The 12,475-nt window shown below is 35.6% G+C and overlaps 1 protein-coding gene across 9 annotated transcripts in view; it reads left to right on the plus strand.

Annotated features, from left to right (window-relative positions):
* LOC101892793 (probable serine/threonine-protein kinase kinX) overlaps positions 1-12,475 on the plus strand; it is a 64,981-nt gene that overhangs the window by 36,254 nt on the left and 16,252 nt on the right. For 8 of the 9 annotated variants that reach the window (XM_059128030.1, XM_059128031.1, XM_059128032.1 and 5 more), the window contains 4 exons: positions 5,655-5,872; positions 9,400-9,619; positions 9,752-9,963; positions 12,088-12,250. In XM_059128030.1, the coding sequence (XP_058984013.1) occupies positions 5,673-5,872; positions 9,400-9,619; positions 9,752-9,963; positions 12,088-12,250 (795 nt within the window). In that variant the 5' untranslated portion in view covers positions 5,655-5,672. The remainder of the gene's footprint in view (positions 1-5,654; positions 5,873-9,399; positions 9,620-9,751; positions 9,964-12,087; positions 12,251-12,475) is intronic. The other variant, XM_011294186.3, reaches the window with a different exon arrangement.

Below are 12,475 nucleotides of genomic sequence, written 5' to 3' on the forward strand. Positions count from 1 at the left end.
ATATATATATATATATATATATATATATATAAACCCTAACTCGGGGTATGATGAACGTTTGAACAAAAAATTATGCAAATCGGTCCAGCCGTTTTCAACTGATTCCATTACCAACGAACAACAATTGATTTTTATATATATATAGAAGATGTTTCTTCAGTATTGGAAAGTTCTATATGTAATCCGTACGTTTTTGCATATGACATTTTTTGTTGTTCCAATCGTATTCTTTTGTAGAATCCGTGAATAATCCTCTTTCATTTATTTCAAATTTATTATTATCTAACAAGTTGGAAATTAGCCCTCCAATGACTTTATATTTTCATCAACGTAACCAAATTGCATCTGTTAAAAAGTATTGCAATAAATGGTTCCCCTATTGAATTTGTGCTTTCTATGAGGTGTCGTGGCTTAATTCTTGATTCTCACCTTAGTTTTACTGACCATATTAATGGCATTAATAGAAAAGTGTGCCTTACTTTGAGAAGACTTTATAGTCTGAATGATTTTACACCTTTAAATGTTAGAATACACTTGGCCAACTCTTTATTAATGTCCATTGTAAATTATGGCATTGACGTTTTTTCTGGAACGTGGTCTTATAATCTTGATAGGATTGAAAAATTAGTGCGAAAAATTGTTAGATATATTTTTCATATAGGTATCCAGGAGCATGTACGTGCTCTTCAATTAACACCAGTATTTCTAGGTTACAATTGTAGGGATTACATCAATCTGCGTACATTTCTTTATTTTTACAAGATAGTTAGAACCCAACCACCTCAAGTGTTGGTTCAAGGGTTTGCATTTATAAATTCTACACGTAACACACAAATTGATGCTCAATTAGAACGAACTTCAACTTTTGAACACTCCTTCCTAGTTCGTGTTTACCGAGTCTGGAACTGTTTTCCAAGTTCGCTGAGAAAATTTGGCTATTCTTACTTCACATATAAGAAGTTATTGAAATCGCATTTCAATGTTAAATGTGATGCATAAAATTAACTTGTTGTGGGATCCTTAACCTTACCTTTATTTTAATTTTACAATATTCATGTGGCTGGGTAGCCATGTTCATTCTTATTATTGTTAATTGTTACATTTGTCTATTCTATCATAGTTTAGCACTATTTTAAGTTAATCTTGCAAAACATGTATAATTGACCTTCAACGGCTTTCTTTGTATTGAAGGTAAATACATGAATTTGTAGCCCTCAAGAGAAAAAAATATTCACACATGCCGAGTGGGATATTTTATGAGCGAGCATCATGGAAAACAAGTCGCGAAATTGTAGATTTTCATACTTGTCCTCGCTGCAGCCAAATGAAGAATACTTTGATCATAATCAGGTCTCTCATTATGGTGGGGCTAATATTTTAGATTGTACTTTTCCTTGCATTTTATGAGAGTTATAATTGTTCATAAATTTTGACCCTTCATTTGTTTCACCTGACCGAAGTGTCATTCTAATGTTAACATGTAAAAAGCTTGAACGAATTATTTTAAAATTATTTTCTTTGAAAATTTTATACTTTTGTGGAGCAGGCAGGTGAAGGAGTTGGGCCGATTTTACCTATCTCCGAACTCGATCTAAGTCTGATAGAAGACATAAGTACTATGCCGTAGCAAATTTAGAATAAATCGGATACTCTCTTAGAGAGTTATCGGGCATACAGAAAGACTGATGGACTCTGACTGCGCTGAAATGGATTTCATCTAAAGAGAACTATTGTCGGAAACCGTTTTTTCAATGAGGCACATTTTGACCATGTGAAATGATATACTCACCCCCTGACGCCACATAGAGAAACCGTATTGATGACCAAACTCGATCGAAATCGATATTTGAATGAAAATTGTAGAGAAATTTTAAATTTAATATTTGAATGGTTTTCATTTCTCATCATAATCATATTTTTTTTAAATTCCGACATTTGCCCCAACGTGCTAAATATCATGGTTTGAAGTATTTAAGTGTTTCATAGTCTTTATACTGTTTTGTTTAATGTGAAAACTCCAATTGGAAAAGCTGTAACCTTACAAACTGACTTCTACCGATGTCAACAAGCAATTTTGATAGAATGATGAATTAAGAGTCGAAGACAAAATGCATATATACATTATTAACTATTTTATTTTTTTATGTAAAACTATAAAAATAGTATGTTCTTCTTACTGATAATTTTAGCTAGCTTAATTATATATTTGTTTTTAATTGAATTTCATCAGTTGAATGTACAAAGTAATACATATGTGCATGCCATACGCACACATTCTTATCATGGCAAATACACACACATACACACGCACTCACATTTATATTTAGGTTATTTAAATACTGACAGATAATCAGACCAATGTACAAAGACACCATCCATGAGTAGGAGCATCACGATCACTATTCCGATGATAAGACAAGGCAAATTAACAACAAAGTCAATATTTAATAGTCCAAGATTTCTATTGGAATACAACCAGGCGTTGTTGATTGTACAGAATTGTTGTTCGAACATGTTTGTTCATCGAGCGAGTATTTGCACGCTCGAAAATATGTAAATCCATTAGATTTATATCAACTACTTTGGCCTTTTTTTTTGGCAACAAAAAGAGAGCTACGATTTCACTCCATATTAAAGATTATACCACATAATTCGTTTCGTTGTTGTTGTCTATATTGCTGTTATATTTATTTTACTTTATTTATCGAATATATCGATTTCCTCCGGAAATCATCTTCAGGGATCTGTTTTACATAAAAACACAAATTACAAAATGATTTTAACAATATATAACACAATAAATAATATACATTTCAATGTAAAAGCTCATATATTCAGTTTAAACGTCACAATCAAACTAAGTTTTCTTTCGTCGGTTTTTGTGATGTAGGTTCCTGTAAATGTGAGCACCGTGGTCTGTATCGGTTTTATAATTAATTCGTATGTTATTTTATAAACCAATCCAATATAAATTTAAGGTTGGGTTTGTGTCCTGTCAATGTGCAATGGGCAGCTAGAGCAGTCTTTTGTTCGGGAGGCTTGTGACTTTTTTGATCTGACTTATGTCCGGAAAGTCTAGTTTTTAATTTTGTTTTTGTCGTGCCGACATATGCCTTTTAGTATACGTCAGCGTCATCTCCATTACATGTCACATCCTATAAACTACATTGCACTGGTCCTCCTTCTCAATTTTAGATTTTGTTTCATTAAACACACTGTCGACATTATTGCATGATTTTAAAGCTAATTGATAGTGGTCCTTATTATGGATGTTTGATTTACAATATCTTCTTAGAATCCCGGAATAAACATCTTTTCTTGTCTTGCCTCCTTATCATGGTCCGTTCTTGTGCGTAATCGGATATCAACACCACATTAAATATTCTAAATGCATTCAACCCGAGCATACAATGTACACAGGAAATTGAGAAAAATTATAGACTTCCCTATTTAAACGCAATAATAATCAGACAAGGAAGCAAACTTAAATTTAATTGGTACCAAAAAGCAACGGCGTCAGGACGATTGATCAACTTTTATTCTAAACACCCCCGACGAATAAAAATTAACACAGCGACTAATTTTATCAATAGTGTTTTCAATATGGGTGACGAACAATTTCACTCACAGAACGAAAGAAAAATACGTCAAATATTATGCCAAAATGAGTTTCCAAAAAGCACCATTGACGACCTAATTATACACGCAAGAACGGACCATAAAATGTAGGCAAGACAAGATGTGTAAAGCTGTTACTCACATCCCGGGATTCTCAGTGTTTTTATACTCTCCACCATACTATGGAGGGTATATGGACATTGACATTCCGTTTGTAACTGCTCGAAATACACATGTCAGATCCAACAACGTACATATATTTTTGATCAGTGTAAAATTTAGCGAGGTCCGTCTGTCTGTCTGTTGCAATCACGCAATCTTTCGAACGAATTCCGATGGCTAGGTTAGGTTAAAAACAGGGACCAGTATAAGCCTGTTGTTCGCTCTAGACTAAGAGGTTATTAAAAGAAGACGGGTAGTCTATAAAATTTGAAATTCAGTTGCCTTAACAAAATTCCTCAATTGTTTTATTTCATTTATCAAGATCTGATTTAGGTCTAGTATGAAGTCGTCCCCTAAGAAGTGGGTAACACTGGGCATTGGCAGAGAAAATGCTCCTATTTTTCGTCATCTTTCTCGCATGCCCTGCATATGCTGTTATCGGCGCGACCTATCTTGTACAAATGAACTTGGGCCTAGTTGCCCCTAAGGATGCCTGTTAACCCTCTAATCTCTTTCTTACCTAGTAATAAAAGATTCTCATTGTGGTCGCCCCACAGGATTTTTTTTTTTTGCTTTTCCCTGCGTCTTCATTGTTCCATAAGGGTATATGAGCGTTTCTTGCCCGCACGAAAAAACTGAATGTACTCTACTGGAAGACGAAACAGGACAATAATTATTGCAAAACCTTTGCTTGTATATTAACTCATAACAAGTAGCGTAAAAAACTAATATTTAGTTCATTTCATGTCATCGTTTGGTTTGGAAGCGTTCTATGGTGAATCATTCGCAAACGACTCAGCCGAAAGACATTAGGGCAAAAGTTCTGTTGGTGTACCCTTGCATTGAAAATTGTTTTTTAGTACACAATTTGTTTTTTAGTACACAACAATAGAAAAATAATAAATGAAAATAAAAAGTTTGTGACCTTGTGTGATCGGTAGGTTAATCGTTGTTTGTTTTGATACACTTCTTATAATTTCGCATTTATATGCCATGCCTAGATGCCAAATTGCTTGTATATCCCCACCTTGCGATTTTTCGTTATTCCATTTCAGAATAGCTGTATTACGCTGGCTCTAACATGATGTGTAAACTAGCATTTAGCTGATTTGGCCTAGACAATCGACAACCTAACCCTACCAAGACATCCGTGCAAGTCAAAAGATGGATCGAAACGCAGTCATAAGGCTAGTTTACACATCATGTTAGAGTAATGTGTTAAGTGAGTATTTCACATACATTTATAATCTACTTTTAAGCGCTCCCGACAATTTTTTAACTTAGAAGAAATGTTATACCCCATAAACGTTATACTAGGTAGAACAGATTGGAAAAGTTTTGAAAAACACAACTCTGAAGCTAGAGGCTTGCGACTTTGAAATTACTAACAATGCCTTTATTATTAGTAATTTCGCAATCACAAGTTGTTTTCTTCATTTGGCCATATTGTAATTTCAGAGAAAATTACCAGAAAGATTCTACTAAAAAATTGTATTGAGGTGATTGATATGCGCTACCTTGAAAATTATTGTGCCATGGCAATAGAATAATAGAGAATGACAGTCCATAGAAGCCCTTCTTCGAACAGCCTGTAAAATTGTACCAATAGTACGAACTCTGTCTTCGACCTGTATATAATTTGTTTTTTTTTTTAAAAAAAAAGCATGTCAGCAAAAGTTTTAATAGACCACGATGACTACACTATCGGCATAAATAGAAACAGAAGTGAAATTACAATGTTTCCTCTGAATTAAACTCAGTACATAGGAAATATAAAAAAAATATTTAAAAAATCGATTCATTTCAAATTATATATTTTTGGTCTACTTTTTGTCCATTGATTAATAGTCTACCATATCCACTCTATTTTTCAGAAATACCTGTAATTTAAAATGGGCAGCTTAAACGGCGATGTTGTGGTCATGCGTAATGGCCGATCCACGAGCCAGGTATCGATTTACAACTACCCCGAACACTTGAATCCCTTCTATGAAGACGAACAACATAAACGGCTGCGTTTTTGGAAAATTTCGAAAAAGGATGGCGAAGGACGTCGGAATAGTTTCTCAATTGGTAATCTTAGAGATATGTGGTGAGTATAAAAGACTAACAATAACATGCTATTCTACAGGGTGAGATAAAAAAAAAACTGAAACAAACTCAAACGGCATAATTTTTCATTTGTTTTCAAATTTTATTGAATGAAAGCAAACAATGTCGATAATAGCATCAAATTTTAGAATTACTTTAGATTTGTTCGAATTGGTCACCTTTGGCACGAATTATGACCTTTAAACGGCCAATGAAACCGTCACACGCTACCCGAATGTTGTTCTGCTGTATTTTGGTCCATTCCCGGCGAAGCGCTTGCTTGAGGTGATCGACACTTTGGTATTTTTTAGTGCCAACCACAATACTCCACACACAATAGTCCAACGGATTGGTATCCGTATATAAGTTTTGGTGGCCATTGTTCGCTGGAAATGAAGAGAGGAACTTCATTTTGTAACCATTCTTGGGTGGAGCGTGCTGAGTGCGATGGTGCCGAGTCCTGTTGCAATGTCCAAGGTCTGCGGTCAAAATGTTTGCGTGCCCAAGGCTTTAATACACCCACTAGAATATTTTCGCGATAATATTCCGTATTTATTCTGTTATGGCGGCCCACACCATCACCATGGACGGCGCTTGAGTCCTGGTGGCCAAACGAAGGTGCACATTTTCAGCTGACCTCTTTGGCAAGTAAACACGATCATCATGTTTGTTTACAAACAACTGGACAACGAATGTTTTCTCATCGGAGAAAACCAAATTCAGCAGTTTACCACTTTCGGTACGATTGTAAACAATATACTATGAGCTGTCACTGGAATAATTTTAACAGCTGTCGGACGAGTGGCGTAGGAATGACAGCATACTGGATTTGGTTGAAATTTTTTCATCTCACCCTGTAATTGCAAAAGAAATGTCAGTCAACTTCAAAATATTGCAGTTTCCTGCGCGCTTGGCATTTTCTATGAAATTAATAAATCCGAAGGAAAAACCCTTCGTGTATGCGAACTAAATTTGGTATGTTCATGCTATTCTCACGTTCAACTGTTCCTGGCATGTTCTCGCTTTGGTAGATCGCGCCATTTGTTTGTTTACGCATTCAAGTATTACAATAATTGCGTTTGGAATCTTGGCAAAAATCGTTTTGAATTCTGAATAAATAATATTAAAACTGAAATGAGTGCGCAATACGATATTAAGTTGCGATCTTTCATGTCTAAAATGGGTATCTAGCTTTCAACTAGCGAACACAAACAAAAATGATTTCAACCGATTTCGAGTTAATTGTGCACCAAATGGCCAATACAAATCCAAATGACCTGCATTTTGGTACATCCCATCGAATTAGGCTAGAAGCAAGCGCAACAAATTTGAAGATTTGAAGAAATTAGGTTCTGATATAGCTATAGCTCCCATATGTTTGTTTCATCCGGTTTGGTATTTAAGTCCCTCACATTCGTAATATGCTTACGACAACAATGATATTTGGTACCAGATATCTTATAGAGCTCGAAAATACCTCTGGCAAATTGTATCAATATCGGTTCAGATTTGGGTATAGCTCCCATATACATCTTAAACCGAGTTCTGGTTTATTGTGTAAATAATGGCTAATATCAACCCAAATGGAGTGAATTTCGGGTCGTACGTTTCCATATTGTGGAACTCGGCTCCGATATATATTTTTTTATATATAATCCTTCTCGAAACGATATCATGTACTCAGTAGGAATGTTATTTGGTATAAAAGATTATAAAGTCTCTGGATATGCCTCCCATATGTTAATTCCATCTGAAACCAAACTATAACTGCCAAATGTTGGTACGTGGTATGATGTACGTCAGATAAATTCTTTTGTTACCGCAGCCCTACTAAGTATGCATAGTGGTGTAGGGTATCATACATTCGACTTTTGACTTTTCCTTACTGGTTTTCATACTAATTTCGGCAAATGTTGGTCATGTGAGAGGAAGCCATCCTATCTTCGGGGTCTTGGACACTTTTTTTCATTTTTTTGGACCTTATTTAGCATCTTGGTTTCTAAGGGGATAGAAACCCTCTTCGCATAAAATGTTCAATTTTCGGAATAGGCTCCATCTTGGTCTCGACCACATACATCAATTGATTTGGCAAAAAAAAATGTATTTAGGCTACCCTGGGGTAGAGAACCATCTTACAGATAATTGTCCACATAGGCATTCATTTAAGTATACTCCCCCCACATTAGTGTACCCCCATTTCCACTTTCCCAACAAATGTGTGGTCAGAAAAGAAAATGTTGTATTCTATTGAATTTGTAACCCCCAAGAGAATATTGATTGAAAGCGTACATTCGTGATGTACGTCTATATGAAATAAACTCCGAAATGTCAAACTGGGAAATGTCAAATTACGAATATTAGAAAGTAGCACGGGACCGAACATTTGTTTAGTTGTCATTGAATTATACTATGATAAAAAAATATAGACTTTATGGGGTCTCAAAACACAAATTTAAATGACAATAAATGTAATCTCATCTTACGGCAATGGGTGTAGATGAGTAATTATCTTTGACTATTCTGAAATCATTCTGGCCTAAATTATGACGTGGACAAAACTTAATACTACGCAGCACGGCATTCTAAAAGTTGGAAATACAAACTCCAAACTACAGCTTATTTGAATGGAAAATGTTGCTAAGCTCTTTCCAAAAATTGAGCTGAGTTTTCACATGAGGCTATAACAGATGTTCTATCATTCTATATGATATAGGTTTTTAACACTTAAATTAAAGCCTATGGCTGACAAATAAAATCAGGCTATTCAAAATATCTAAAACCGACGGTAGGTGAACATCTGTTATAATTTTTGGCATGAATATTTATTTCTATATAGAAATTACTATGGAGTCATTACGTATAATAAAAACTGTGCCGCTTACATAAGTCAGATCTGTAATTTATTAGGCTTGAAAAAATATGCATTAAAGACTAAAAGTACGGGCCGGCAATGCGGACAGGGCCAGCTAGTTTATATATATGTACATAACATTTGTTAATCCTAATAAAATACTCATGTGTGCACTTAAGGTCAGTTTTTCATACCTTGTCATAAGTCATACATAGAGTGATTATTTCACATTTAACGTAGCATAATTTGAATCGCTCTCAACAATTCCATGGTAGAGAATATAGGTAGACGCGTCGACACAGCTGCTTGGACAATGAACTGTCAAACCAATTTTGGAATTGAAAATGTTGAATGAAAAACTATTTAAATTTGTAAAAATTGTTGAAAAACGCGAATTATAATAGCCTCCGAATGACGTAATATAAGAAAGTTTATAAAAATCTACTTATATTTGAAAAAACATTTAAATTTTTTTGACATATCAATGCTCCCAAGCGTTGATGCATCTACCTGTATTCTTCTGCCATGAACAATTCTTAAGCTTCAAATATTGCTATACGAAATACTTATACTGGGGATATACTTGTTTATAACATACGTCAATGCATATATGACACTAACCTGAGGTGAATGTTAGTTGGCCTTAAACTGAATACTTTTTCTCTATTCTCTTGCAGGTCTTTCAAATCGTTTAGTTTGAAAAAGAAATCTTCAACATTGGGCATTAACAAGACCTCTGAAAGCCCTCCTCCATTGCGGCGTGAAATTAATGTTGATAACGGTTGGAATTCGTTCGATCATCGTTTACGTGGCAGCGCAACGTCATCGATAAATGGAGATTCTTTCCAGCGGAATGCCACATACCGTAGTTCACTGCAAAATCTACCGTCCACAAACGTGAGTATTCCTTAACATGGCAGAACCATTGATTGGACTCGCTAAAAAACCAAATTTGTAAAAAACTTATATGAGTGTCTAAATGTTTATATAGTTAGGAGCAGAATGAACATATCAAGTTTTCTTTTTCAGGATCGTTTCGGTTTCAATCGCAACGATGATTATCGCAGCACCATACAAGTGCCCCGAGCAAATCCACGCTATAATCCGCAACAACAAAAACCCTATGTGAAGCCGAGAAGGTATGTTTATGGTGGGTCAGTAACACCACAACCATTACGAAATACTAATCTAGGTGGCGGTAAATACATATCGAACCAAGACATAGCCTTAAACAGATGGGGGTGAGTGGATCCATGCGATGATTGACGATGTCGTTAGTGTACCTTTTTGTCCACTGTGGTGTTCTCTGAAGTCCCAACAAGAAATCCATACACAATTTTTGTGTGCATTGTCATTTATCATTTTGTGTTGTTATTGTTTCTCACAACCGTTAGAGTCTTGTATATTAGGGTGTAACGGAAAATGTACTTGAAGTGATTATCCTTGAACTTAATTTCTTTGTTTGTCACGTCTCAAATGTAACTTTTTGTACTCCACCCAACACCCAACTGGGGCACATTGTGTTATGTATTTGTGCCTTCCTTTGTAACATGCGGAAGGAAACCTGATAGAAGCATAGTTCCTTTTGATGATCTCCATACAATTACATTGTTTCTTTTTTAAGCAAAGTACAGTTAGCAGTTATTATCCGATTGAGATGACATTCTTCAAAATGCATTTATTTTTTACCTCAATTTAAGTTTACCAAACGATTAATGCCACCCCAAATAGGTATTAGGAATTCAGCCTAGAAGAAATGTATATGTACTGTGAGGGTCAAGAAGGTGAGAACAGGTGGAGTGCGTGATCATGTACAGAAAAAATACACATACACAGATATACAACAAAAGTATGATAAACATTAAACGTTGGCTCTGCAAGAGTAGAATCTGCTCGATTTCGAGCGAATTTTGCTCCCACTCAAAAATGATAAAAAAATGATCACTCATATTCGAACGACGTCGAAAAATTATGTTTGGTCGATGTTTATACCCCCCACCATACAATGGAGGTTATATTAAATCCGTCATTCCGTTTGCAACACCTTGAAATATTCGTCAATGATCCAAGATCAGATGTCCGTCTGTTTGTCAATCGAAAACACGAAAAGTTTACATTATATGCAGGCTGATTTGTACTGAAAACGGTATCTGCCGATAAACGGTATTATTTCATAAACATAGTAGTGGAGGATATAAAAAGTTCAGCCCTGCCGAACTTAATTCGCACTCACTCTAATCCGGGTGAGTATCGCTCTTTGTACAAATTTTTCGGAGGTTTGGTTTAACCACAAATCATATACATATTTGCTATTTCAATCTCAGGGTCGGATAAAACGAGAATCGGGGTGAATAATGGCGCAAAAATCATGAAAATACGGAGTATCGGGAGGTACCATCATATGGGGGCTATACGAAGACGTGGACTTGCAAATGATTTTTCTTGCCATAAGTTGTAGTACCCACTAAGATACGAAATTTGAAACGATTCCGGTGAATAATGTTGCTGAAATCGTTAAAATACCGACTGTCAAAAGGGAGCTATACGAAGACGTGTACCTGCATGCAAACATTTTTGTCACAGGCTGTAGTACCCATTACGAACATCAAATACGAAATTTGATTTCGATTTAATTCCGGTTTCCGATTCCGTGATTACAACAGACAGACGAACATCGCTAAATCGTCTTAGAATTTTACGCTGATCCAGAATATATATATACTTTGTAGGGTGTATTATGAATATTTCGAGGAATTGCAAACGGAATGACAAAGTTAATATACCCTCCATAGAATAGTGGAGGGTATAAAAGAGTATAAATTCTTTTTAGATAATTTGTTGACTTTCAGTGGCCAAAGAATATCTGCTTATTTCTAAAATAAAGAATTGTTAGTCAGTGGGCCACTGATCAGTAATGGAGGTTTTTTGTAGTAGAGATGTAGATGTAGAGCTGAAAGTGGCGCAAGAGCCCATAAAGTATTTACTTCGTGCATTCGATTACTTTTGTCTAGAAGAACATTTTTCATATCGAGGTCTGACTGTAGACTTTTTGGGTTGGGACATTTATTACATATATCTTTATTATAAGTAAGTATTATTAACATATGTCTTTGTTTGTGTATTATCGCCCAAGTCCAGAACAAGCAAAATAATCTAATACCACCAATTAGAGGTGCCGATTTGAATCGATTGAACGGCATTCGATCGTACCGACTTTCAAGTTCAGTCGGTTCGCATACGGCAAAGAATAAACAATCCACACAAACACAGCTTTCGTCTCGACCCTTTGTCTCAATTAACGGCGATATGTTAATTATTGATATTCTACTATTTTTATCATATCTTCTGTTTCGTTTCGCCGCTAGATCGTCGCAGAGCAGCATGGTTAGCACAAACCCCTTCGAATCGGACGTCGATGATGACAATGAAGATGTCAATGCGTTGCAAAGTGTTAATGGCGGTTCTACTTCGACGCTTTCCAAAGCAACGCCACGCAAGAAGCGTCGAGCACCGGCACCACCCACTCCCGTAAGTATTTTGGTAAACCACTTGTCGTAGCTCGTAATAGACGGAACCCCACGCCCGCTTTTTAAAATGTCATCTGCTAATATACAAACATCTTTATTTACTAATCGTTGGCTTTTTTTGCAAAAATTAAACAAACGCACACACACACCAACACATGTGCTTTGCATTTTATTTAATTAATTGCTCGGGGCAGAGTAACTAAGTGGTTCCAACAGCAACCGCACT

This window comes from Musca domestica, unplaced genomic scaffold, assembly GCF_030504385.1.
Source record: "Musca domestica strain aabys unplaced genomic scaffold, Musca_domestica.polishedcontigs.V.1.1 5, whole genome shotgun sequence".
Classification (NCBI taxonomy): Eukaryota; Metazoa; Arthropoda; class Insecta; order Diptera; family Muscidae; genus Musca; species Musca domestica.